This window comes from Mobula hypostoma, chromosome 2 (genome assembly GCF_963921235.1).
Source record: "Mobula hypostoma chromosome 2, sMobHyp1.1, whole genome shotgun sequence".
Classification (NCBI taxonomy): domain Eukaryota; kingdom Metazoa; phylum Chordata; class Chondrichthyes; order Myliobatiformes; family Myliobatidae; genus Mobula; species Mobula hypostoma.
Genome location: NC_086098.1, coordinates 166838554 through 166864890, shown reverse-complemented (window position 1 = coordinate 166864890; position 26337 = coordinate 166838554). Strand labels below are relative to the sequence as shown.

At 45.1% G+C, this 26337-nt stretch overlaps 1 protein-coding gene across 2 annotated transcripts in view; it reads left to right on the top strand.

Moving 5' to 3' along the window:
- angpt4 (angiopoietin 4) overlaps window positions 1–26337 on the top strand; it is a 107596-nt gene that overhangs the window by 53886 nt on the left and 27373 nt on the right. Inside the window, exons 5-7 of one of the 2 annotated variants that reach the window (XM_063041025.1) lie at window positions 12023–12141; window positions 13793–13894; window positions 24943–25109. In XM_063041025.1, coding sequence (XP_062897095.1) covers window positions 12023–12141; window positions 13793–13894; window positions 24943–25109 — 388 coding nt within the window. The remainder of the gene's footprint in view (window positions 1–12022; window positions 12142–13792; window positions 13895–24942; window positions 25110–26337) is intronic. The other variant, XM_063041026.1, reaches the window with a different exon arrangement.

The following is a 26337-nucleotide window of genomic DNA, read 5'->3' as shown; positions in this document are numbered from 1 at the left end:
AGAGGATTTCTTGGAATGTATGCAGGATGGTTTTTTGAACCAACATGTCGAAGAACCAACTAGAGAGCAGGCTATTCTAGACTGGGTATTGAGCAATGAGGAAGGGTTAATTAGCAATCTTATCGTGAGAGGCCCCTTGGGTAAGAGTGACCAAAATATGGTGGAATTCTTTATTAAGATGGAGAGTGACATAGTTAATTCAGAAACAAAGGTTCTGAACTTAAAGAAGGGTAACTTTGAAGGTATGAGACGTGAATTAGCTAAGATAGACTGGCAGTTGACACTTAAAGGGTTGACGGTGGATATGCAATGACAAGCATTTAAAGATCGCATGGATGACCTACAACAATTGTTCATCCCAGTTTGGCAAAAGAATAAATCAGGGAAGGTAGTGCACCCGTGGCTGACAAGGGAAATTAGGGATAGTATCAATTCCAACGAAGAAGCATACAAATTAGCCAGAGAAAGTGGCTCACCTGAGGACTGGGAGAAATTCAGAGTCCAGCAGAGGAGGACAAAGGGCTTAATTAGGAAAAGGAAAAACGATTATGAGAGAAAACTGACAGGGAACATAAAAACTGACTGTAGAAGCTTTATAGATATGTGAAAAGAAAAAGATTGGTTAAGACAAATGTAGGTCCCCTACAGACAGAAACAGGTGAATTGATTATGGAGAGCAAGGACATGGCAGACCAATTGAATAACTATTTTGGTTCTGTCTTCACTAAGGAAGACATAAATAATCTTCCGGAAATAGTAGGGGACAAAGGGTCAAGTGAGATGGAGGAACTGAGGGAAATACATGTTAGTAGGGAAGTGGTGTTAGGTAAATTGAAGGGATTAAAGGCAGATAAATCCCCAGGGCCAGATGGTCTGCATCCCAGAGTGCTTAAGGAAGTAGCCCAAGAAATAGTGGATGCATTAGTGATAATTTTTCAAAACTCTTTAGATTCTGGACTAGTTCCTGAGGATTGGAGGGTGGCTAATGTAATCCCACTTTTTAAAAAAGGAGGGAGAGAGAAACCAGGGAATTATAGACCGGTAAACCTGACATCGGTGGTGGGGAAAATGCTAGAGTCAGTTATCAAAGATGTGATAACAGCACATTTGGAAAGCGGTGAAATCATCGGACAAAGTCAGCATGGATTTGAGAAAGGAAAATCATGTCTGACGAATCTCATAGAATTTTTTGAGGATGTAACTAGTAGAGTGGACAGGGGAGAACCAGTGGATGTGGTATATTTGGATTTTCAAAAGGCTTTTGACAAGGTCCCACACAGGAGATTAGTGTGCAAACTTAAAGCACACGGTATTGGGGGTAAGGTATTGATGTGGATAGAGAGTTGGTTGGCAGACAGGAAGCAAAGAGTGGGAATAAATGGGATCTTTTCAGAATGGCAGGCAGTGACTAGTGGGGTACCGCAAGGCTCAGTGCTGGGACCCCAGTTGTTTACAATATATATTAATGACTTAGACGAGGGAATTAAATGCAGCACCTCCAAGTTTGCGGATGACACGAAGCTGGGCGGCAGTGTTAGCTGTGAGGAGGATGCTAAGAGGATGCAGGGTGACTTGGATAGGTTAGGTGAGTGGACAAATTCATGGCAGCTGCAATTTAATGTCGATAAATGTGAGGTTATCCACTTTGGTGGCAAAAACAGGAAAACAAATTATTATCTGAATGGTGGCCGATTAGGAAAAGGGGAGGTGCAACGAGACCTGGGTGTCATTATACACCAGTCATTGAAAGTGGGCATGCAGGTACAGCAGGCGGTGAAAAAGGCAAATGGTATGCTGGCATTCATAGCGAGAGGATTCGAGTACAGGAGCAGGGAGGTACTACTGCAGTTGTACAAGGCCTTGGTGAGACCACACCTGGAGTATTGTGTGCAGTTTTGGTCCCCTAATCTGAGGAAAGACATCCTTGCCATAGAGGGAGTACAAAGAAGGTTCACTAGATTGATTCCTGGGATGGCAGGACTTTCATATGATGAAAAACTGGATGAACTAGGCTTATACTCGTTGGAATTTAGAAGATTGAGGGGGGGATCTTATTGAAACGTATAAAATCCTAAAGGGATTGGACAGGCTAGATGCAGGAAGATTGTTCCCGATGTTGGGGAAGTCCAGAACGAGGGGTCACAGTTTGAGGATAAAGGGGAAGCCTTTTAGGACCGAGATTAGGAAAAACTTCTTCACACTGAGAGTGGTGAATCTGTGGAATTCTCTGCCACAGGAAACAGTTGAGGCCAGTTCATTGGCTATATTTAAGAGGAAGTTAGGTATGGCCCTTGTGGCTAAAGGGATCGGGGGTATGGAGGGAAGGCTGGTACAGGGTTCTGAGTTGGATGATCAGCCATGATCATACTGAATGGCGCTGCAGGCTCAAAGGGCCAAATGGCCTACTCCTGCACCTATTTTCTATGTTTCTATGTTTGTATGGACGCATTGGAGAAACTCTTTCAGAAATCATTGGACTCTGGCATGGTGTCAGAGGACTGGAAAATTGCAAATGTCACTCCACTCTTTAAGAAAGGAGGAAGGCAGCAGAAAGGAAATTATAGACCAGTTAGCCTAACCTCAGTGGTTGGGGTCAATTGTTAAGGATGAGGTGATGGAGTACTTGGTGACACAGGATAAGATAGGACAAAGTCAGCATGGTTTCCTTAAGGGAAAATCTTGCCTGATGAACCTGTTGGAATTCTTTGAGGACATTACACATAGGATAGATAAAGGGGATGCAGTGGTGCCATACATGAGGCTGCTTACCAGGCAGAGTCAGTGGTGAGGAAGGCAAATACAATGTTAGCATTCATTTCAAGCGGTCTAGAATACAACAGCAAGGATGTGATGCTGAGGCTTTATAAGGCACTGGTGAGGCCTCACCTTGAGTAATGTGAACAGTTTTGGGCCCCTCATCTAAGAAAAGATATGCTGGCATTGGAGAGGGTCCAGAGGAGGTTCACAAGGATGATTCCAGGAATGCAAGGGTTATCATACAAGGAACGTTTGATAGCTCTGGATCTGTACTCATTGGAATTTAGAAGGATGAGGGAGAAGGGAGGAGAGGGGAGACCATGAGAGACCTGCGTTGGGCATTGTCATGCCTTACAAGGCGCAGATGGAAGTCTGTGTGGGGCGCCACTCCTCACACAGACACTAGAGCAATGTGTGGTTAAGTGCCTTGCTCAAGGACACAAACACACTTCCACGGCTGAGGCTCGAACTAGTGACTTTCAGATCACTAGACGAATGCCTTAACCACTTGGCCACGTGGGAGGATCTCATTGAAACCTTTTGAATGTTGGAAGGCCTAGACAGAGTAGATGTGGAAAGGATGTTTCCCATGGTGGGGGAGTCTAGGACAAGAGGGCACAGCCTCAGGATAGAGTGGCATCCTTTTAAAACAGAGATGAGGAGAAATTTCTTTAGCCAAAGGGTGGTGAAATTGTGGAATTTGTTACCACATGCAGCTGTGGAGTTCAGATCATTGGGTTTATTGAAGGCAGAGCTTGAGAGGTTCTTGATTGGACATGGCATCAAAGGTTGCAGGGAGAAGGCCGGGGAGAGGGGCTGAGGGGGGGAAAGGATCAGCCATGAGTATATAGTGGATCAGACTGGATGGGCCAAATACCTAATCCTGCTCCTCTGTCTTATGGTCTTATCTCAACCTTGAACACGCTCTATAACTAAGCAGCTCCAGTTAGGCCATTAGACCACAGGAGCTGAATTAGGCCATTTAGCCCATCAAGTCTGCTACACCATTCCATCATGGCTGATTTCTTTTCACTCGCAACCCCATTCTCCTGCTTTCTACCCATAACCTTTGATGTGTTTACTAAATCTATCAACCTCTGCTTTAAATATACTCAATGACTTGGCCTATGCAGCCATTGGTGCCAATGAATTCCCCAGATTCACCACCCTCTGACTAAAGAAATTCCTCTTCATCTCTGTTCTAAGAAGACATGATTCTATTCTGAGGCTCTGCCCTCTGCTCCTAGACTCCCCCACTATAGGAAACATCCTCTCCATGTCCACTCTATCTGAGCCCTCTGGCCCTAGACTCCCCCTCTATAGGAAACATCCTCTTCATGTCCACTCTATCTCGGCCTTTCAATATTTGGTAGGTTTCAATAAAATCCCCCCTCATTCTTCTAACCGCCAGCCAGTACAAGCCCTGAGTTATCAAGTGTTCCTGAGGCATTTATCCTTTCATTCCAAGGTAACATTCTTGTAAACTTCCTTTGAACCCTCTCCCGTTTTAGCACATCCTTTCATAGATGGGGTCCAAAACTCTTCTCAATACTCAAAGTGTAGTCTGACCAATGCCTTATGAAGCCTCAGCCTCAGCCTTGTTTTTATATTCTAGTCCTCTGCAAATGAATGCTAACACCGCATTTGCCTTCCTTACTAACAACTCAACCTGCAAGTTAACCTTTAGGGAATCCTGCATGGGACTCCCAAGACCTTTTGCACTTGGATTCCTCCAAGGACTTCTCCATGGTAGGAAATCTACTCTCCTGCTCTTTGTCTGCAGTGGGCACCTCCGTATTCAGAAGTCCCCATGAAGGAAACACCTCAGCATTCCCCTCTGAATTTTGAATATCTCAGTGAGATCGCTCCACATTCTTTGAGTCTAAAACTGGAGTGGAAAGGTTTAAGGTGAGAGGGGAAAGGTTTAAAGGTGACAGTGGGTGATGGCTATATGGAACGAGCTGCCAGAGGGGGTGGAACTGGAAAAGTTCAAAATAAATTTATTATCAAAGCACATATTTGTTACCATATACAACCCTGAGATTCATTGTCTTGTGGGCATTCGCAGTAAATACAAAGAAACACAATAGAATCAATTAAAAACTCTCAGAAACAAAAATGGACAAACAACCAGTGTGCACAAACAACATATTTACATGTAAGAGATATTCGAACAGGAATTGTTCACAGGGATGAGGGCCTAACAGAGGCAAATGGGACCAGCTGAGGTAGGCATTTTGATTGAGATAGACAATTTAGGCCAAAGGGCCCGATAAAGTGTGGTATAATTCCATGGCCCTATGACAACAGGAGAGACAGCTCAAGCTTACAACATCTCCCATCTTCCATCTAGAGAATGCTGATTGGGGAAATGTGCAGAAACACTTCAATGTTCAAGTTCAATTTCAATTTATTGTCATTCCGCCAAACAAAACAACATTCCTCCAGACCAAGGTGCACAACACAATACATGTAACTCACACAACACATAAAGTAATATTACCACAAATATCTGAGGCCTCCATTGGTCAGGGTCAACCATAGATGTTGCATCCTAGCTACCTAGATATGCATGCCTGGAAAGGACGATATGGAGAGTAAGCTGTTGCCCATGTAGCAGGCTCCCCCTCTCCACGCTTCTGATGAACCCAAAGGAAAGGCAGAGACCGATACAGTTCGGCACTGGTGGTGTCACGGGAATTGCCACTCAGCGTTGGACTCAACCTAAGACTGCCTTGGGGACTCCAGCTCTGGATTTTTCCCGCGGGGTTTACTCCCAAAGCTTCCCATGAGTAGGTTTGGCCACAAGGCAGCGGATGTTTGAGATCATCATTTTCCTTCTCCTAGTTTACCACAAATAAATTATCAGATAACAAGATGCATTGACAGTGTAACAGTATAACTCTACTGGTGCTTCATACAGGACGAGACCCTGGTGGTGGCAGGGAGTTCAGTAGTCTTACAGCCTGTTTCCAATCCTAACAGCTCATGTCCTAATGCTGAGGTACCTTTCTGCCTGCTGGTAGGAGGTCAAAGAGACTGTTGGACAGATGGGAGGGATCCTTGACGATGCATACACAGCGCTCCTGATAAGTACCTCTCGAAAAGAGATGCTGAACATCCTCTCAGCAGTGCTCATAATCCTTGTAGGACTTGCGGTCAGATGCCTAGCTTTCTACCAAAAATGGAATTGAGGCCTCAGCAGTTTCTTGAGCAACAATGCTTAATCTGGTCAGGGGTCAAGCCCAGCAATGCAGTCAGCAAATGTCTCGGGGTTTGGCTCAAGAGAAAGATGTCGTTTGCAAGGAATTTCTTCACAACCATCACATAACAAATGATTTGTTGCAGAGAAACAGAACATATAAACTTCAGTGACATATCTGCTACTGAGATGTGGCTTTGGTTCCGTCCCAGTGAGCTAACATGATGTCTAAGGACTCGTCGCATGCAGGGCGTCACCTGAGGGAGCCTCACTATACAGGCTAGTTGAGTCAATCAAGATTCAAGATCCAAGTTTATTTGTCAAGTCTACATCAAAACATATAGTAAAATGTATCATTTGTGGATGTGCTGAGGGCAACCCACAAGTATCACCATGCTTCTGATCCCAACATAACATGCCTACAGCTCACCAACTGTGACCCATATGTCTCTGGAATGTGGGAGGTAACCGGGGCACCCAGAGGAAACCCACGCAGTCATGGCGAGAATGTACAGACTCCTTAAGGGCAGTGGCAAGAATTGAACTCGTGTCGCTGGCTCTCTACTAGCGTTACACTGCTACGCTATGGTGTTCCAAATTCTCATGCCCGTAGTCTCTGGCCACACTGCTCAGCACAATCCTTGCTGGTCTGATTTAACACAAACGATGCCTCACTGCACGTTTTGATGTACGCTACAAAGTTCATCTTTGTCTGTTATAGGCATGGAGTTCTCTGTAAAATGTCATAATGGTACCCTCCCCTGGCAGTTCATTCCTTACAAGCACCACACTCCATGTAAAAGTGTTGCCCCTCAACTCTAAGTCTTTCCCCTCACTTTCAAACTATATTACCCTGAGTGTGTTCAGCTGTTTTCCCTCCAGCTTGGAGTTGCTGTCGAGCTTTCCAGCAGAGAGGGGAAGACTGGAAGATCAGGTGAAAAGTTATATTGACAGGTTCTTGATTGGATAGGGCATCAAAGGTTACGGGGAGAAGGCCAGGGAATGGGGTTGAGGAGGGGAGAAAAGGATCAGCTGTGATGGAATCGTGGAGCAGACTCGATGGGCCAAATGGCCTAATTCTGCTCTTTTGTCTTATAGTCTCATAAATGCTGAGGGTAGATACTCATCGTCAGATATGTGTGGAGATGTGGAGACTGTGGAATGGGGGCAGAAGAGGTTTACCAGCACGCTGCCTTGATTACAGGGTTTTAGGAAATGTTGCACAAACTTGTTTTTTTCTCTCTCTACAGAGCATTGGAGGCTGAGGGAAGACCTGATAGAAGCTGTTACATTATGAAGGGCATAAATAGGGCAGTTGTTAAGAATAATCATGGTCATGGAAAGACAATGATCACCCACGTCATATGACACAGCATATAATGAACGAACGATCGAGATGAGTGTTTGGTGGCATTTAAGAGGCTTCTCGATAGACACACAAATATAACCAGGTTGATTCTAGAGATGAAGTGATTAGACTATGAGGAGACATTGAGTTGCTTAGGACTGTACTCGCGGAGATTCAGAAGAATGAGAGAAGATCTTATAAAAGCCAATCAAATTATGAAAGGAATAGATACAATAGAGGCAGGAAAGTTGTTTCCGCTGGTAGGTGAGACTATAGCTAGGGGGCATAACCTCAAGATTCGGAGGAGTAGATTTAGGACGGAGATTAGGAGGAACTTCTTTTCCCAGAGAGTGGTGAATCTGTGGAATTCTCAGCCCAATGAAACAGTGGAGGCTACCTCAGTAAATACATTTAAGACAAGATTGGATAGATTTTTGCATAGTAGGGGAATTAAGGATTATGGGGAAAAGGCAGGTAGGTGGAGATGAGTCCATGGTCAGATCAGCCATGATCTTATTGAATGGTGGAGCAGGCTCTATAGGCCAGATGGCCTACTCCTGCTCCTATTTCTTATGTTCTAAATTGAAAATGGGTTTATTATTGTCACATGTACCAGAGTTTAGTGAAAAAACATCCATACAGATCAATTCATTACAACAGAGCATTCAGATAGTACAAGGTAAAACAGTAACAGGATGCAGAATGAAGTGCAACAGTTACAGAGAAAGTACAGTGCAGGCAGACAATGAAGTACAAGGCCATTACAAGGCAGACAATGAAGTACAAGGCCATTACAAGGCAGACAATGAAGTACAAGGCCATTACAAGGCAGCAATGAAGTACAAGGCCATTACAAGGCAGACAATGAAGTACAAGGCCATTACAAGGCAGACAATGAAGTACAAGGTCATTACAAGGTAGACTGTGCTCCATTATTGTACTGGGGGACCATTCAATAGTTTTATTACAGTAGGGTAGAAGCTGTCCTTGAGACTGGGGATATGCAGGCTTTTGTATCTTCTGCCCAATGGGAGAGGGGGGAGAAAATGTCCAGGGTGGGTGGGGTCTTTGATTTATTGCGGCAGCGAGAAGTGTAGACAGAGTCCAAGGAAGGAACGGAGAGATATGGATGATACACAAGAAGAAGATATTTGGTATAAATTGGCATTGACGTTGTGGACTGAATGGCCTGCCCAATGCTGTACTGTTGTATGATCAATGTTTCTTTTAGATCAGCTATTTATGTTTCCCTTTGTTGGAAGATCTTCACAAATAAAACTTGGCAACCTTCAGCTCCTGGAACTAGGGTCAGGGGCCTAAGTGTTCAGAGGGGATTTGTTCCCTGTTTGCTTTGTGTTTCCTTCTCCAATTTCTTAGAAAATTAAATCACAGAATGTTAGAAATCTTTGGCACAGATTGCTACTTCTCCCGCCAACTACGAGAGCTATGTGCACACACTTATGTTTGCCCTGATATAGGAAGACCATCAGAATCAGGTTTATTGTCACTGACACACGGAAATGTGTTGTTTTTTGGCAGCAGTACAGTGCAAGTCAAAGAAATTACTATAAGTTACAATAAGAAATATTTCTTTAAATAGGTAGTGCAAAAAGAAAGCAAAATAATGAGGTAGTGTTCATAGTCTCCTGGAGATTCAGAAAGCTGATGGCAGAGGAGAAGGAACTGTTCCAAAAAAATGAGGTTCTGTACTCCCTGATGGTGGTAATCAGACCATAAGACATAGGAGCAGAATTGGGCCATTTGGCCCATCGCGTCTGTTCTGCCAATCCCTCATGGCTGATATAATTTCCCTTGCAACTCCATTTTCCTGCCTCCTCCACGTAACCTCTGGCACCCTGAATGATCAAGAACCTGTCAACCTCTGCTTTAAAAATACCCAGTGATGGCCTCCACACCTGTCTGTGGCAATGGATTCAACAGCTTCACCATCCTTTGGCTGAAGAAATTCCTCCTCATGGTGTTGTAAACGGTATAGATTAGATTATGAGGACATGCAGTCCTCTTTTATTGTCATTTAGTAATGCATGCAATAAGAAATGATATAATATTCCTCCGGTGTGATCACAGAAACACAGGACAGACCAAGACTGAAAAACTAACAAAAACCACATAATTATAACATATAGTTACAACAGTGCAACAATACCATAACTTGATGAAGAACAGGTCATGGCACAGTAAAGAAATTCAAAGTCTCTCGAAAGCCCCACATCTCACGCAGACGGGAGAAGGAAGAAAACTCCCTGCCATGCCCGACCACAGTCCGACTCTGAGTCATCCGAAAACTTCAAGCTCTGACCAGCCCTCCGACACCGAGTACCGAGCACCATCTCTATCTGAACGCTTCGCCCTCAGCCTCGGTCACTAGCAGCAGGCAAAGCTGGGGATTTTGGGGCCTTCCCTCTGGAGTTCCTCGATCGCACAGTAGCAGCGGCAGTGAACCGGGTATTTCAGAAATTTCTCCAGATGTTCCTCTGTGCTTCTCACGTCTGTCTCCATCAAATCAGAATTGTCCACGGCCCCTATTTAACAGATACGATATCATTTCACCAGAGAGCTGCGAGCACTGCATCGCACCGCCATCTTCTCCTCCCGCCTGTAGAATGCAAAATAAAAAGACTTATGTGGATGTTTACAGGATTGAAAGGTTTGTATTATAACCAGAGACTGGGTAGGCTAGGTAGGCTACCCCTGGAGTGTAGGAGGCTGGGGGGGTGACCTCACAGAGGTTTATAAAATAAATGAGGAGCATAGTTAAGGTGAATAGGCTCAGTCTTTTTCCCCAAGGGAGGAGAATCCAAAACTAGTGGGCTTAGCTTTAAAATAAGAGGGGAAAGATTTAAAAAAACACTTTGAGGGGCAACATTTTTGCACAGAGAGTGGGGGTATATGGAGCGAGCTGCCAGAGGAAGTGATGAGGGGTACAATTCTGATATGCAAAGAGCATCTGGAGGGGAGGAAAAGATTAGAGGGGTATAACCAAATACAAGCACATGGGTCTAGTTCATTTGGGCAGTTTGGTCAGCATGGACCAGTTGGGCCGAAGGGCCTGTTTCTGTGCTGTATTGCTCTATGAGGGTGGCGGGGTGGAGATATATCTCTACCAAAGGAGGGGCAAGGTGCTCCTTCCCTCCACTAGCCTGCAGGTCACCCTTGGGCAAGGTGTATCACCTGCTTAGCCCCCGATCAGGGTCATGTGAAGTCATGGAAACTGGTGGTGGATGGTCGTACGAGCAGCTGGTGCATCTCACAAGTCCTGGTTATGTGACCACTGACACCAGGCAGACAATCTCTGAAGAGTATTGATAATGGATGGGGTCACCCATCTTGTAAAAACACTGCCCTGAAGAAGGCAATGGCAAACCATTTCTGTAGAAAAATTTGCCAACAGCCATCATGCTCATGGACAGACCATGATCGCCCACATCATCAACATGGGACATAATGATGACTCTGAATTAGGCAATTCCCTTTCCCAGATTTTGGTCCATTACGTTTCTCTGTGTGCTGATCTGGGTGACATTTCAATCTGGTGGGGGAGGTATTCCTGTATCTATCCCCCTTTCTGACACTGAGTTCCAAACCCCCACTCTTCCTGTTTGAAAGTAATCTCCTCAGTTTCTTCTAACCCGTCCACAAGTTTCCTTAAGTCCATGTCCTGGAATTATCAAAACCAGAAACCCTTCTGCAGGCTTTCCATTTCGATCTATCTTCCACAGTACCTACCTTATGTGAAATATTTGCCTGACTTCCCCACTTGCTTAATCTTTGACCAAAGCAGGTCAGCTAGAAGAACTCAGCCAGTCAAGCCACATCTGTGGAAAGGGAAACGAGTTGACATTTCAAGCCAGTGACACTCAGAACCTTTATAATCTTTGCCCAGGCATTATAAAGGAAAGCATTCCATAGGTCTTCTTAACTTGACTGAGCTGTCCTGTTATCTGTAAGCCTCTGTCTCCACAACAGAGAGCAAAAGGCCAGTCTATGATGACGGGTCTGCCCTTCATGCCGGCTTCCATATGGCACATCAGACCATTCGGGAGGAAAATTCCCAGCCAAAATTACAGGGTGATTAATTCACACACCTGCCTCAGACCATGACTGCCTTCCTTTCAACCACCTTTGTATTTTTTCAGCCATTTTCTTGCAAGTCATTTTCCTGGTCTCTTTTTGTTTTGCCAGCTCATTATTGACTTTTTATTCTTTTCTTTCTTCCCCTTCATTCCTTCTCTCCACTCCTTCTCTCTTTCCTTCAAACCTTCGTCCTTTCATCTTCCTCTCCTTCCACTCTTTCCTTCTATCCTTCCTTCTCCCTTCTCTCATTCTACATCATTCTTTCTCTACTACCCTTCTTCCTTCTCTCCTTCCACCTCCTTCTTGCTTACTTTCTATGTCCTTCTTTCTTTCCTCTCCTTCTCTTCTTCCCTCTCTCTTTCCACCTCCTTCATCTCTCCCTCCACTTCCTTCATTTCTCCTTCCTTCTTTTCTCTCTTTCTCTTTCCTTTATAATTTCATCCTTTCATCTCCCTCTCCTTCCACTTATTTCTCCTCTCCTACCTTCTCTCTTCCTTCTCTCCTCTACATCCTTGCTTCTGTTCATCCTTTTCTTCTGCTATGCTCTTTGTTCTCTTCTTCCTTCTCTCCTATTGTCCTTCTTTTTCTCCTGTCCCATTTCCCTCCTTCTCTTTATCAAGCAGCAGCCGAGAAGAAAGATGAGAAAATCTACAGAGACTGTGCAGAGGCCTCAGCATCTGGTGCCAATGTGAATGGCGTTTACACCATCCGTATAGAGAACACAACAGAGCTCCGGAAGGTAACATATCAGAAAATTCCACAGATTCACTACTCTCAGGGAAAGCAGTTCTTCCTCATCTCTGTCCTAAATCTATTTCCCAAATCCTGAGGCTGTATCCCCTCATTCTACTCTCAACTACCAGTGGAAACAACTTTCCTGCCTCTATATTATCTATGCCTTTCATAACTTCATATGTTTCTGTAAAATCCCTGTCATTCACAGGGCAGCCTAGCAATGCAACGGTTAGAGTAACATTTTTCAACGCCAGGACTCGGAAGGTCCAGGTTCAATTCCTGCCATTGTCTGTAAAATGATTGTATGTTCTCCCTGTGACCATGTAGGTCTCCTCTGGGTGCTCTGGTTTCCTCCCACATTCCAAAGATGTATGGGTTAGGGTTGGTGAGTTGTGGGCATGCTTGGGACTGTGTTGGTCATTGATGTAAACAATGCATTTCACAGCTTCAATGTACATGTGACAAATAAAGCTAATCTTTAAAAATATATATATATTCTTCTGAATTCCAATGAGTACAGTCCCGGATGACTTAATCTTTCCTCAAAGGCTCATTCCCTCATCTCTGGAATCAACCAGCTAAACTTCTTCTGCACCTCCTCCAGAGCCAGTGTATCTTTTCTTAAGTAAAGACCATAAGACAAAGGAGCAGAAGTCAGCCATTCGGCCCATTGAGTCTGCTCCGCCATTTTATCATGAGCTGATCCATTCTCCCATTTAGTCCCACTCCCCCGCCTTCTCACCATAACCTTTGATGCCCTGGCTACTCAGATACCTATCAATCTCAGCCTTAAATACACCCAATGACTTGCCCTCCACTGCTGCCCGTGGCAACAAATTCTATAGATTCACCACCCTCTGGCCAAAAAAATTTCTTTGCATTTCTGTTCTGAATAGGCGCCCTTCAATCCTTAAGTCATGCCCTCTCATACTAGACTCCCCCAAAGAGGCCAGAACTGTACACAGTTCTCCAGAGGTGGCCTCACCAGTACCCTGTATAGTTACACCATAATCTCTCTGCTCTTAAATTCAATCCCTCTAGCAATGAAGGCTAACATTCCGTTTGCCTTCTTGATGGCCCATTGCACCTGCAATCCAACCTTCTGCAATTCATGCACAAGCACTCCCAAGTCCCTCTGCACAACAACATGATGCACGTTTCACCACTTAAATAATCTGATATTTTATTTTCCCTTCCCAAGTGGATGACACTTTATTTACCAACATTGTACTCCATTTACCAGACTCTTGGCCACTCACTTAACCTATCTATATCTCTCCACAGACCCTCCGCATCTTCTTCACAATATGCTGGGTCAGTAGCATCCCAGATTCCAAATCCAGCCTCACCAAGCCTTCAGTCCTTTATCAATTCATCCTATCACCTCCCAGTGTCAGTCACTATTTCCATTCTCCCCTCGTCCATCTGCCTATCATCCCTGCTCACCTGGATCCACCCATCACCTGCCAGCTCTTACTCATCCACTTTTTTATACCAGCTAATTCAGCTCAATCTTTCAGTCCAGCGGAATATTCTCGACCCGAAACGTTGACTGTCTAGCTCTCTCCGATAGATGCTGCCTGGACCAATGGGTTCCTCTGGTACCTTGTGCAATTCCCATTAATGTTCTACCCTCTCTCTGCAATCCTCTGCAGGTTTACTGTGACATGGAGACGAGTGGAGGGGGGTGGACAGTGATACAGAGGAGATTTAATGGCAGCCTTGACTTCCAGAGAAACTGGAAGGAATACAAACTGGTGAGTAAAAAGGAGGTAACACTTCAATTTCTACAGCCCTTTTCACAAGTTAAGGACATCCTAAAGCATGTCACGGCCAGTGTAAGTGTAGTTGCAATGAACATTAAAACATTAGAAATAAGAACAGCAGACAGCCATTCAATAAGACCATGGCTGATCTGACCCTGGTCTCAGCTCCTCCCACCTGCCTTTTACCCAAAACCCTTAATTCCCCTGCTTTGCAAAAGTAACTGGGAGCCTTAAATATATTTAATGCGGGAGCCTCCACTGGCTCCCTGGGCAGAGAATTCCACAGATTCACTACTTTCCGAGAAAAGCAGTTTCTTCTCATCTCCATCCTAAATCTACTCTCCCGGACCCTGAGGCTCTGTCCCCTCATCCCAGTCTTACCTGCCAGTGGAAACAACTTTCCTGCCTCTATCTTATCTATCTCTTTCAAAGTTACATTCAAGATTCTCTTAGATAGGCACATGAACGAAAGAAAAGTGGAAGGGTATGTGTGAGAGAGAAGCTTTCGATTGATCTTAGAGTAGATTAAAAGGTCGGCACAACATTGTGGGCCAAAGAGCCTGTACTGTGCTGTGCCATGCGTTCCCAACTTTTTTTATGCCATGGAGCCTTACCATTAACCGAGAGGTCAGTGGATGCCGGGTTAAGAAATCTATTCCATGTTCTATGTTCTAGTGAAACTATCTCAACATCTACCCTATCAAGCCTTCTTAGGATTTTATGTATGATTATGATTGTGAGTAAAGTCATCCCTTGTCCTCCTAGACTGCAAGGACTACAGACCCAAAGTGTTTGGCCTCTCAGAATCATGATCAAATTTAATATAACTGACATACATAATGAAATTTGTTGTTTTGTGGCAGCAGTACAATGCAAGACTAAAAAAAGTTACTCTAACTTACAATAAGAATGGCAGAGCAAGAGGATTAGTGAGGTAGTGTTCTTGGGTTCATGAACCGTTCAGAAATCTGATGGTGGAAGGGAAGTAGCAGTTGTTGAAACGTTGAGTGTGGGTCTTCATGCTCTCGTATCTCCTCTCTGATGGTAGTCGTGAGAAGAGAGCAGGTCTCAGATGGAGAGGGTCCTTAATAATGGACGCCATCTTCCTGAAGCACCCTAAATGACAAACCTTCTCATCCCAGCAATTAAGCCAGTGAATCCCCTTTGGACTGCTTCAATATTAGTGCATCCTTTCTTTTAGGTAAGCTGATCAAACCCATTCCCAATATTCCACATGCGATCTCATCTGCACGCAAAACAACTGGAACACAACCACCTTGTTCTGAAACTTCAGCCACTTTGCAATAGTTCAAGTATATTGCTGCAGACATACCCAGGGTGTAAATACCATGAAATTAGCTGCCTCCAGCAGCAACAGCACAGAATGTTACCAACATGACAAATATAAGTTAACAGAAAATACAATTACTGTGAAGCTGAGACACATCATCAGTGATGTAACCTGGGCTCATCAGGTATTTTGGGTCTTTCAACATCAGACACTCTACTGCAGGTGACCCAGCCAGGATTGTCAGGTCTCAGCTTGTGTCCCGACGGCGTTAGTCTATGGGTCAGACCTCCTATTCCATAGTCATGTGGAGGCACATTCAGCAGCCTCTGTGATAGTTTTGATGGCTCATCTCTTTGTAGCCCCCATAATGCCAAGGAGAGAGTAGGTTGTGCAGTGTGAGCAGCCAGAAAAACTTCTACAACCCCCACCCCCCCATAGGCTCACAACATGCCCTCTACCCCTGTCTCTGGCACTGCTCAACCAGCTTACACTCGAACACCTCCTCACTTGGTCTTTCCAAGGCACGGTCAGTTCTACCATGACCACCTGCTTCAAGGTTTCGGACAGAATGACCACATCAGGCCTCAGTGATGATGATGTGATGAAGTCAGCAAACTTTAATTCATTTGCCAGTCAGTCGCTACGGTGAGCAAGCTTGCTGGTAGTCTGGGCAGAGGCTGTGGTTGGTCTCCAGTTTTGACAAAGGCTATCGGCTTTCTGGGTTGGTGGAGGTGCCCACTGTTGTTAATGGCTGAGGAAATTAATCATACATTAGGCTAAAATGCTACCTGCCTTGTTATCTACCCGGAGGACCAACTTGTTGATTTGTTATTCATGCACTAGATCCACTGAACTTCATTCGTTTGTGCTCTCTGTGTCTCTCCCTGTCTCTCTCTCTATCTCGCTCCCTCTCACTCTCAACTGTCTCTCACTCTCTCTCTCTCACTCACTCTGTCTGTTTGTCTCTATCTTTCTCACTCTCTATCTCTCCCTCCTCCCTCTCGCTCTTCCTCTCAGTTTCTGCCTCTCTCTCCCTCTCTGCCTCTGTCCCTCTATCTGTCTGTCTCCCTCTCTGCCTCTGTCCCTCTGTCTGTCTGTCTCTCTATCTGTCTGTCTCCCTCTCTGTCTCTGTCCCTCTATCTGTCTGTCTCTCTTTCCCATTTAAATAATTCATCTTTTGATTTTCTGTACCGAAGCGCATGACCTAACATTCGCCCCACATTAAAAATGCAATTGACATGTTTTTTACCCGCTCACTCTATCTCTCTATATCCCATTGCAGAGTTGATTGCCCTCATCATAATATGTCAATCCACCTATTTTTGTACCATTAGCAAATTTGGAAACCTTACATCAAACGATCTACTGGAGGAAGTCAGTGTGTCAAACAGCAGGCTGCCCGATCCACTGAGTTTCCCCAGCAGATTGCTTATTGCTTCAGATTTCAGCATGCATCTCCTTGGAAACCACAGTTTGCTCTCTCTGCCAAGTTATTGATGTAAATAGTAAACTAATAAGTGCCAAGAACTGATCCCTGAGGCACTCAAGTAGTAACGTCCCCCCAGCCTTAAAAGGATCCATTTATTTCAACTCTCTGTTTTCTACATGACAGCTGTTTTCAATCATCCCAACACACCTCCTCCGATATCGTTGGCTATTTATTTATTTATTTGTTTGTTTGTTTATTAATTAAGATACAGCACAGAATAGGCCTTTCCATCCCTTTGAGCTGTGCTGTCCAGCAACCCCTAATTTAACCCTAGCCTAATCAGAGACAACTTACAATGACCAATTAACCTACTAGTACGTCTTTAGACTGTCAAAAGAAACCAGAGCACCCAGACAAAACCCATGCATTCCATAGAGAGGATGTACAGACCCCTTACAGGTGATGTCAGAATTGAACTCCGAACTCCAACTGTCATGGTCCGGTCCGTGAAGTCCGCATTCCGGTTCCCGGTCCGGTCCATTGACCCTTATTCCAGGTTTTCTGGTTTACCCTTGTCCTGTTGTGTGCCTTAATTGAGGCACATGATTCTCATTTTGGGCTGGCTACATAAACAGCTCCTGGGTTCAGCTTCAGTTGCTTGACCACGTAGGGTTATCATCTGTTCAGATTCTGCTGCTGCCTTAGAGTCTATAAAAGGGAGTAAATCAAAAGTATGTCCTGGCATAGTTATTGAGATTCTCTTAGTGTTGTTTAGAGTAGGGGAGATGGGTTGTGCAGTTAGATTTTCATGGATACCTGGGCATGCTGGGGTGGAGGGAAATGAAATTGTGGATGGCATTGCAAAGTCTTCCTTACAGAGCAGGCAAGTAGAAATTAGAGTTCCCGTAGGCAGAGCAAAATTGAGAAGTAGGATTAAAAAAGGTATAGAGAAGAAGTGGCAGGAGGATTGGAAAAATGAATTAAGGGGCAGGCATTATTTTTCTAGTCACCCACTAGTTAAAAAGGTGTCAGACTGTTACCTTTTAAGTCGTAGAGATAGGGTGAAATTTACAAGACTTAGGTTGGGGCATTGTGGGCTAAACTATTATTTAAAGATACATGTAATAGGAAAACATCCTACTGGTAGTCCAGACACAGTCCAGCATGTTTTGCTGAGCTGTAATCGATACAAAATTGAAAGAAGCATGTTGTTCAAGAGGCTATCTGGCTTAAATTTATTTTGGTTTTCTATTAAATCTTTGTTTGAAAGATTCCAAACTGTCTTTCGTTGTTTGGAACTATCTTTTTATGTCCTCGCCTTCACTAGGTAGGTCTGGCTGTTTGCCGCTACCTTGATTTAGAAACTGTCTCTGTGTACATGCCTTCGCTAGGTAGGTCTGGCCGTTTACCACTACCTGGTGTTGAGAACCGTCTCATCGTGTTCAGTATTCTGTGTATGGATCCCGGCCCTACATCCTGTTCCCAAGGAGGGGTCCTGGCTCTGTGTTCCATGTTCCTGTCTCTCAAGATTACCAAGGCTCTGTGTTCTGCATTCCTGTCTCCCAAGATTACCAAGGCTCAGTGTTCCGTGTTCCTGTCTCCCAGGATTACCAAGGCTCTGTGTTCCCCATTCCTGTCTCCCAGGATTACCAAGGCTCTGTGCTCCACATTCCTGTCTCCCAAGATTACCAAGACTCTGTGTTCCGCATTCCTGTCTCCCAGGATTACCAAGGCTCTGTGTTCCAGTCCCCCAAGTCCAAGTCTGAGCTTCGGGTCCTCATCCAGACCTGGTGCCTCGTCCTTTTCTGGAGTGCCGTGTCCTGCTGCCATGTCCAGTCCTGTTGCCTTGCCACGTCTTGTCCTCGCCTGGATCCGGAGCCCGAGCCCAAGTCAAGACCCAGGTTCTGGGTCCCTCTCCAGTCTCTGGCTCGGAGTCCTTGTACAGGTTCCAAGTCCCTTGTTCCTCATCCAGGTCCTGCTTTCCTAGTCTAGTCCTAGCCCAGGCCCTGTATCCTAGTCTCATCCAGGGACTGTGTCATGTCCAACGTCGTTTCTTCTCCACTTCCCTTGCTTGCTTGACACACCTAGTCCTGTTCCTAGTACTTCAGTGTCTGTGTCTTGCATTTGGGTCCGCCACCAGCGCCCCCCCATATGACACCAACACCCAAAGTGGTAATAGCACCGTGCTAACCTCGACACTATCATGGCACTGACCTCTTATGTTGCACCTTGTCCAATGACTTTTAAAATATAAGTATATTACATCTGTGGAAAGGATGTTTCCTGTGGTGGGGGAGCCTAAGACCAGAAGACACAGCCTCAAAGTAGAGGAGAGTCCTTTTAGCAGGGAGATGAGGAGGAATTTCTTTATTCAGAGACTGGTGAATCTGTGGAATTCGTTGCCACAGGCTGAGTCATTGGGTATATGTAAGGCAGAGGTTGATAGATTCTTGATTGGTCAGGGCATGAAGGGATACAGGGAGAAGGCAAGAGATTGGGGCTGAGAGGGAAAGTGGATCAGCCATAATGAAATAGCAGAGCACACTCGATGGGCCAAATGGTCTAATTCTGCTCCTATATCTTATGGTCTTCTGGTTTTATCTACAGGTTCCCCTCGATCAACCCTCCCAGTTACTTTCTCGGAGAATTCAGGCAAATTAATGAAAAATGATTTCATAAAATCATGTTGACTAGGTTTTATCATATTCAGCTTTTATAACTGACTCTAGGATCTTGTCAATAATAGATATTAAACTGATTGGCCTACAGTCAGGACAGCAGGGTAGTGTGGCGGAGCGCGTAACATTATTACAGTACCGCTGACTTTAGTTCAAACCCACACTGTCCGTAAGGAGCTTGTACATTCTCCCCGTGACCACATGGGTTTCCCCCACATTCATTCCAAAGACATGGGTTAATGGGTCACAGGGATGTAATTGGGTGGCTTGGGCTCGTGGAGCCGGGAGGGTCTGTTACCACACTGTTTCTCAAAATCATTCCTGCTTTCTGACTTCCCCCTTGATGAACTGGGGAGTCACGATGGTTGTTTTTCAATTTCTGGGACCCTCCCGGAATTTAGCAAATTCTGAAAAATTTTAACCAGTAGGCCTATATATGTAGAACATAGAATATAGAAAAACACAGCCCAGGAATGGGACTTTTGGCCTGCAATATTGTGCTAAACTAATTGAAGTAGACATTTAAAAGCCTACCAAACAACCCCCTTCTTCCTACACACTTCCATCTTCCCTCATTCCCTGCATATTTGTGTGACTATCTAAGAGCCTCTTAAACAGCTCTGTTGTATTGGATTCCTCCACCACCCTTGGCAGAGCATTCCAGGAGAACGTCTGCAACCACACCTTTGGGTGTAAGCCATCAGATCTTACCAATTTGTGCATCTTTGGCCCCGTGACTGCCTCCAAACCCTTATCTTTTGTGATTGCAATATTGACAAGTTCCTCCCTGATATCTGAACAAGAGCCTTCTGTCATCTTAAGTCATCCACGGTGAAGACTAATGCAAAAAAATGATTTGACGTATCTGCCAGTTTTTTGTTTCATATCCCACCACTGTCTGTAAGGAGTTTGTACATTCTCCCTGTGAATGCATGTGTCTCCTCCCACAGACCAGAGGAGCACTGGTTGGTAGGTTAATTGGTCATTGTAAATTGTCCCATGGTTAGGCTAGGGTTAAATTGGGGGTTGCTAGGCGATGTGGCTGGAAGGGCCAGAAGGGCCTATTCCATGCTCTAACTCAATAAATATTTTAAAAAATATAATAGCTCAGTTCAGGCCCTTCAGCCCATAATGTTGCACTGACCTCTTAACTTACTCTAAGATTAATCCAGTGCTTCTCTCACACATAGCCCTCCTTTTCGATCATCCACGTGCCTATCTAAGAGTCTCTTAAATGTTCCTAATGTATCTGCCTCTACCACCACCCCAATATCAATTTCTGGACATTAATTCACCAATCTCGTTCACCAGAGGTCCGTCATTTACCTTAGCCACTTTCTTCCCATTTATATATCCACAGAAACCTGAGGGAAAGAGATCTCTCACGGAATCTCTGTTGGAATTATTGATGATTGCTTTATATTTATGGGTTTTAAACATGACTGAATGCAATTGGGAGGAGATTTAACTCGAATTTGCTTTGCCTTTGCAAGATTCCCCTCATTGTCACCTCAGAAGGATTCAGTTCCAACAGCCCTTGGGCTGAGATAACCTCGGTTTGGCCCCTCCTTTGGTCTGGGATGCTGCATCCTAACTGTCTGGATATGCAAGCCAGGGCAGTACGATACAGGGAGCAAGGTGTAGCCCATGTTGCAAACTTCCCCTCTCCACTCAGCTGATGAACCCAAAGGAACGGCAGAGACTGATACAGTTTAGCACCAGCGGTGTCTCAGGAGTTGCCAGTCAGCGACTGACTTAGGGAATCTAGCTCCGGGTAACCTCCCCTGGCAGCAGTGCTTTCGGGCAAGCCTCTCCCTTCAGGAGCTGATTGACATGGAGGTGAGGATTTGTTCTTCTGTTTCTCAGAGTTTGAAGTCTGAGGCCAAAGCTTGGGACAAAGGGGAGGCTTGATTCGACGTGCTTTTAAACAGCATCCCTCCGTGACTGGGCCAGCTTGCTGCCCCTGTTCTGGGATAAACAGCGTGTGACTGGATGCTGATTGTGTGGGAATGATCTCCGATTACACTGACAGATTTCAACCCAGGAGAGTCAGAACAAGTTTAAAAATAACAGCGACCTCTGGGTTTTATTGAATGTAGTGTAGGCTCTCAGGAATGTAGCTGTGAGGGTCACTGTCTGGGTCAATTAGGGACGTGCGAGGCAGAGATCTTGAGGAGGCTTGGTTTCATGGGGGAGCTTTATTGAGAAGGTGTGCAAAAGCCAGGTCATTTGTTTGGATGGGTGGGGGCTGCTGTTTGGTTAGGTAGGAGGAGGGGTTACTGTAAACTGGGGTGGATGGAAGGAGAAGTAGGAAGTCTTCAGAGAGAGGGAATGAGAAATTAACATAAAAAGTTCAACATTCAAAAGTAAACATTATCGAAGAACTTGTATGTCACTATATGCACACCTAAGATTCATTTTCTTGTGGGCATACTCAGTAAATCCAAGAACTGTAATAAAACCAGTGGAAGACCCCACCAACAGGGCCACAAGCAAACTGTGCAAGTACAAAAGTAATAAAAATGCTTGTAAAGAGATGTGTATATAATACAGGAAAGGAAGGAGGGAACAGGAACAATGAAAGGAAGGGCACATAGATGGTGGAAAAAAGGAAGCAATGTGGGAGGGAAGGGTAAGATTGATTTAGAACGGATTGATAGGTTGCTGCAACATTGCGGGCTGCAGGGCTGTAATGTTCTACGTTCTACGAGTTTTTCATATCTCAGATCAACAATGGGATCCATTTCCATAATCAGGCTCAGAATGATGAGGCTCTGATCTGGTTGAGTGGTTACCATTTAAGGGGCAAATCATTTTACCAAGCATCTTCCCAGAAACCAGCAAGCTCTTTGTTCGGGCTCAATGCACTGTGTAATGATCAGAACTGTATGAACAGTGTGCAAGACCAGCTTTTCACTCTATTTCAGTTCGCGTGACAATAATAAAACAATGCCAATAGAAGCTGCTAGAAGTTTCATTAAGCACGGTGTGGCTGGATATGCTGCAGAAAATCTCGTTGGAATTTCAGAGAAGTTTCAGTTCATTCCACCCTACATCCTCTGTCAAATACAGGGAAGTGTGGAGGCTGTATTGGGATCTCCATTTATACCCTCGAAGGCCTTTGACTCTGTCAGCCCTGGGTCCCCATGGGATGTAATGAACACAGAACAGTACAGCACGGGAACAGGCCCTTCAGCCCACAATGTTGTGCTGAACCAATTAAATTAGTAATCAAATGGCCAACTAAAGTAATCCCTTCTGACCAGCTTAGACTGCTCTCCAAATGTCGGTAAAGTGCTAAAGATTTCTTCTCAGTCTGGCAGCTGCCTCCGTTTTCGATAAGGAGCTGGGAATGGGTACAATCATTATCCTACTGGGCTTCGGTAAACTTGATTCCTATCAAATATTTTTACCCGACATTGACAGAGGCAATTTGGCCCGTCATCCCAATACCAACTGCAAACGCCATTCAAGGGAGATAGGAGAGTGAGGTGACATGACACAAGGAAACCAGTGGGGGGAGCTCCTGAACATGTGTGGTGGTGGTCCTCTTATTGTAGATCAAAATAGAACCATTTTTATTGTAAGGTTGACTCTGTGGTTAAGAAGACATATGGTGCATTGGCCTTCATCAACCATGGGATTGAGCTTAAGAGCCGAGAGATAATGTTACAGTTTTATAGGACCCTGGTCAGACCCCACTCAGTGCTGGTCACCTCACTACAAGAAGGATGTGGAAACTATAAAAAGGGTGCAGAGGAGATTTACAAGGATGTTGCCTGGATTGGGGAGCATACCCTATGAGAATAGGTTGAGTGAACTTGGCCTTTTCTCCTTGGAGTGACAGAGGATGAGAGGTGACCTGTTAGAGGTGTATAAGGTGATGAGAGGCATTGATCGTGTGGATTGTCAGAGGCTTTTTCCCAGGGCTGGAATGGCTAACACGAGAGGGCACAGTTTTAAGGTGCTTGGAAGCAGGTACAAAGGAGATCTCAGGGGTAAGTTTTTTACGCAGAGAGTGGTGAGTGCGTGGAATGGGCTGCTGGCGACGGTAGTGGAGGCGAATACGACAGGAGAATAAGAGACTCCTGGATAGGTACATGGAGCTTAGAAAAATAGAGGTCTATGGGTAACCCTAGGTAATTTCTAAAGTAAGTATATGTTCTGCACAGCATTGTGGGCCGAAGGGCCTGTATTGTGCTGTAGGTTTTCTATGTTTCTAAATCTACATAGATGGAACTTGTGCCAACTGCAACTCCATACAGGGCAACCATCAGTCTCATTCTTTGTATCCTCTCCTCTCTCACCCTCTCCTGCCACCCATCTACACTACTGGTAAGTTGCAGAGGTCAGTTAACCTTCTGACCTGCAGATATTTATTCTCAGATTTTCTGCAGCTGCAGGATTTTATGTTGGTGGCTTTTGAGATATTTGGGGTTCTGGCTCTGGTTCCGGGTGCTCCAGTTTCCTCCCACATTTCAAAGATATATGGGTTGGTAGGTTAATTGTAAATGTCCTGTGATTAGGCTAGGTTTAAATTGGGGGCTACTGGGTGGTTATTGGGGGTTATTGTATCTCAATAAATCAATTGAGGCAAAGGAATTGGAGGAGGTGTGTTTGGATGATTGAAAACAGCTGTCATGTAGAAAATAGAGTTGAAATAAATGGATCCTTTTAAGGCTGGAGGGTCGTTACTACTTGAATTCCTCAGGGATCAGTTCTTGGCACTCAGTAGTTTACTATTTACATCAATAACTTGGCAGAGAGAGCAAACTGTGGTTTCCAAGGAGATGAATGCTAAAATCTGAAGCAACAAGCAATCTGCTGGAGGAACTCAGTGGGTCGGGCAGCGTGCTGTTTGACACACTGACTTACTCCAGTAGATCGTTTGATGTAAGGTTTCCAAGCTTGCCAGTGGAGGGACATGTATCGCTGTATCTCTAAATAAATAAGTCCTTCCATCAGGTCAACCCTCAGGATCCCTCAGTGAATGTGAAGAAACTCTGCCTGGCTATTCACTTCCTCTGAGTATAGCCACCATCCTGCTTGATTTTCTCTCTTCTCCCTTCTCCCCAGTGCCAGAGGGAAGGAGAAGCAGAAAGAGCGATCTTCTCTCCCTGGCTCAGAAACGGCCCGCACCCTTCCACAAGGCCACCCTATTGGGCCAATATTGATAAAGTTCCAGAACAATCCAGCAGAAAGCCTTGTACAAAGCAAAAGCAGCTCTCGGACAGATACACAGTTTATTAACACTGCGAGACCCCACCAGTCAGCGTCAGAACTGATCTGACCCTCATCAACATGAAACTGTGTCAGCTGCCTTCTTGTTCAAAGCTCAAAGTAATAGTTATCAAAGTACATATATGTCACCACATACTACCTTGAGATTCATTTTCTTGCAGACATTCACAGGAAAATAAAGAAAAACAACAGAGTGTATGACAACCACACATAGACAAAGAGTGAGAAACAACTAATTGACAAATAAATAACACTGAGAACATAAGTTATTGAGTCTTTGACAGTGAATCCATAGGTTGTGGAAACAGTTCAGTGTTCTACATCAGTTCCGTTGTATTCCTTCACCAGTATTGTACCCTCCTGGCCCCTCACTCAGCCTCACGTTCTGTTTCACTCCTAGGGCTTCGGGGACATCTCAGCTGAGCACTGGCTGGGGAATGAAGCGATCTACCTGCTGACTAGCCAGCAGCCACATTCCTTACGGATTGAGCTAAGAGACTGGGATGAAAACCAAGCCTACGCCTTGTACGAGAAGTTCCACTTGAGCAGTGAGAGGCAGAAATACAGGTACTGCAGAGTTTGCCAGCCGCAAACAATAACCCCATCTCTCTCCCCTCTCTCTTCCCTCTCCCTCTCCTCTCTTTTTCTGTCTCTCTCCCTCTCCCTTTCTCCTCCCTCTCTCACCCCTTCTCTCTTCCACATTCTCTCTCCTCTGTTCTCATTTTCTCCCACCCTCTTTTTCTTTCTCTCTCGCTCTCTCTTTCTCGCTCTCTCCTTCCTTCCCTCGCGCGCGCGCTCTCTCTCTCTCTCTCTCTCTCTCTCTCTCTCTCTAACTCACTCCCCTCTTTCTCTCTCTTTCCCCTAACAGATGTTGCCTGACCCACTGAGCCTTTGTAGGCTTTCTGTTTTTATTGAAGGTGCTGTGGTGGGTTCTGGTTGGAAGCAGACAGTGAGGGCCCAGTAAAAGTCACCCACAGTGAAATGGACGGTTCAGGCCATGAGATATCACATTCCACTTGGCCCCACAATCCCCATGTCAGCCACTGGCAGACGTTCTCTGACTGTGGCCAATGTAACTTCGGAGCAGTGAATGATGGAACCAGTCAATTTATTGTCTTTGTTACAATCCTTTAGGAGGCCAATTTGAAAAAGAAATCTGGTAAAACATCCCTCCACAGAATGACCTTGACGTAACTCCTAGGTAGATGGGGACAAATGAAGCCAGATAAATTGTAGCAGATTAACACAAAGCTTAAACACTAGAGATTCTGCAGATGCTGGAAATCATGGGAGCCTCCAACCTGATGGCATGAACATCGACTTCTCTAACTTCCAGTAGTTTCTCCCCTCACCTGTTTCTCCCTCTTTCCAGTCCTCATTCTGGTTCCCCCTCACCCCCTCTCTTTTCCTCGCCTGCCCATCACCTCCCTCTGGAGCCCCTCCTCCTTCTTTTTCTTCTGTGGTCCACTCTCTGCTCCTGTCAGATTTCTTCTTCTTCAGCTCTTTACCTTTTCCACCTATCACCTCCCAGCTTCTTACTTCATCCCCATCCTGCACCCACCCACCATCCCCCTCACCTGGCTTCACATATCAACTGCGAGCTTGTATTCCTTCCCCTTTGCCCACCTTTGTATTCTGGCTTCTAGTCCTTTCCTTTCCAGTTCTGATGAAGAGTCTCAGCCTGAAATGTCGACTGTTTATTCCTCTCCGTAGATGCTGCCTGACCTGTTGAGATCCTGCAGCTCCTTCACGTCACCAACAGAGCAATGGTGTGATGGGTGAGGGAGGACTGAGA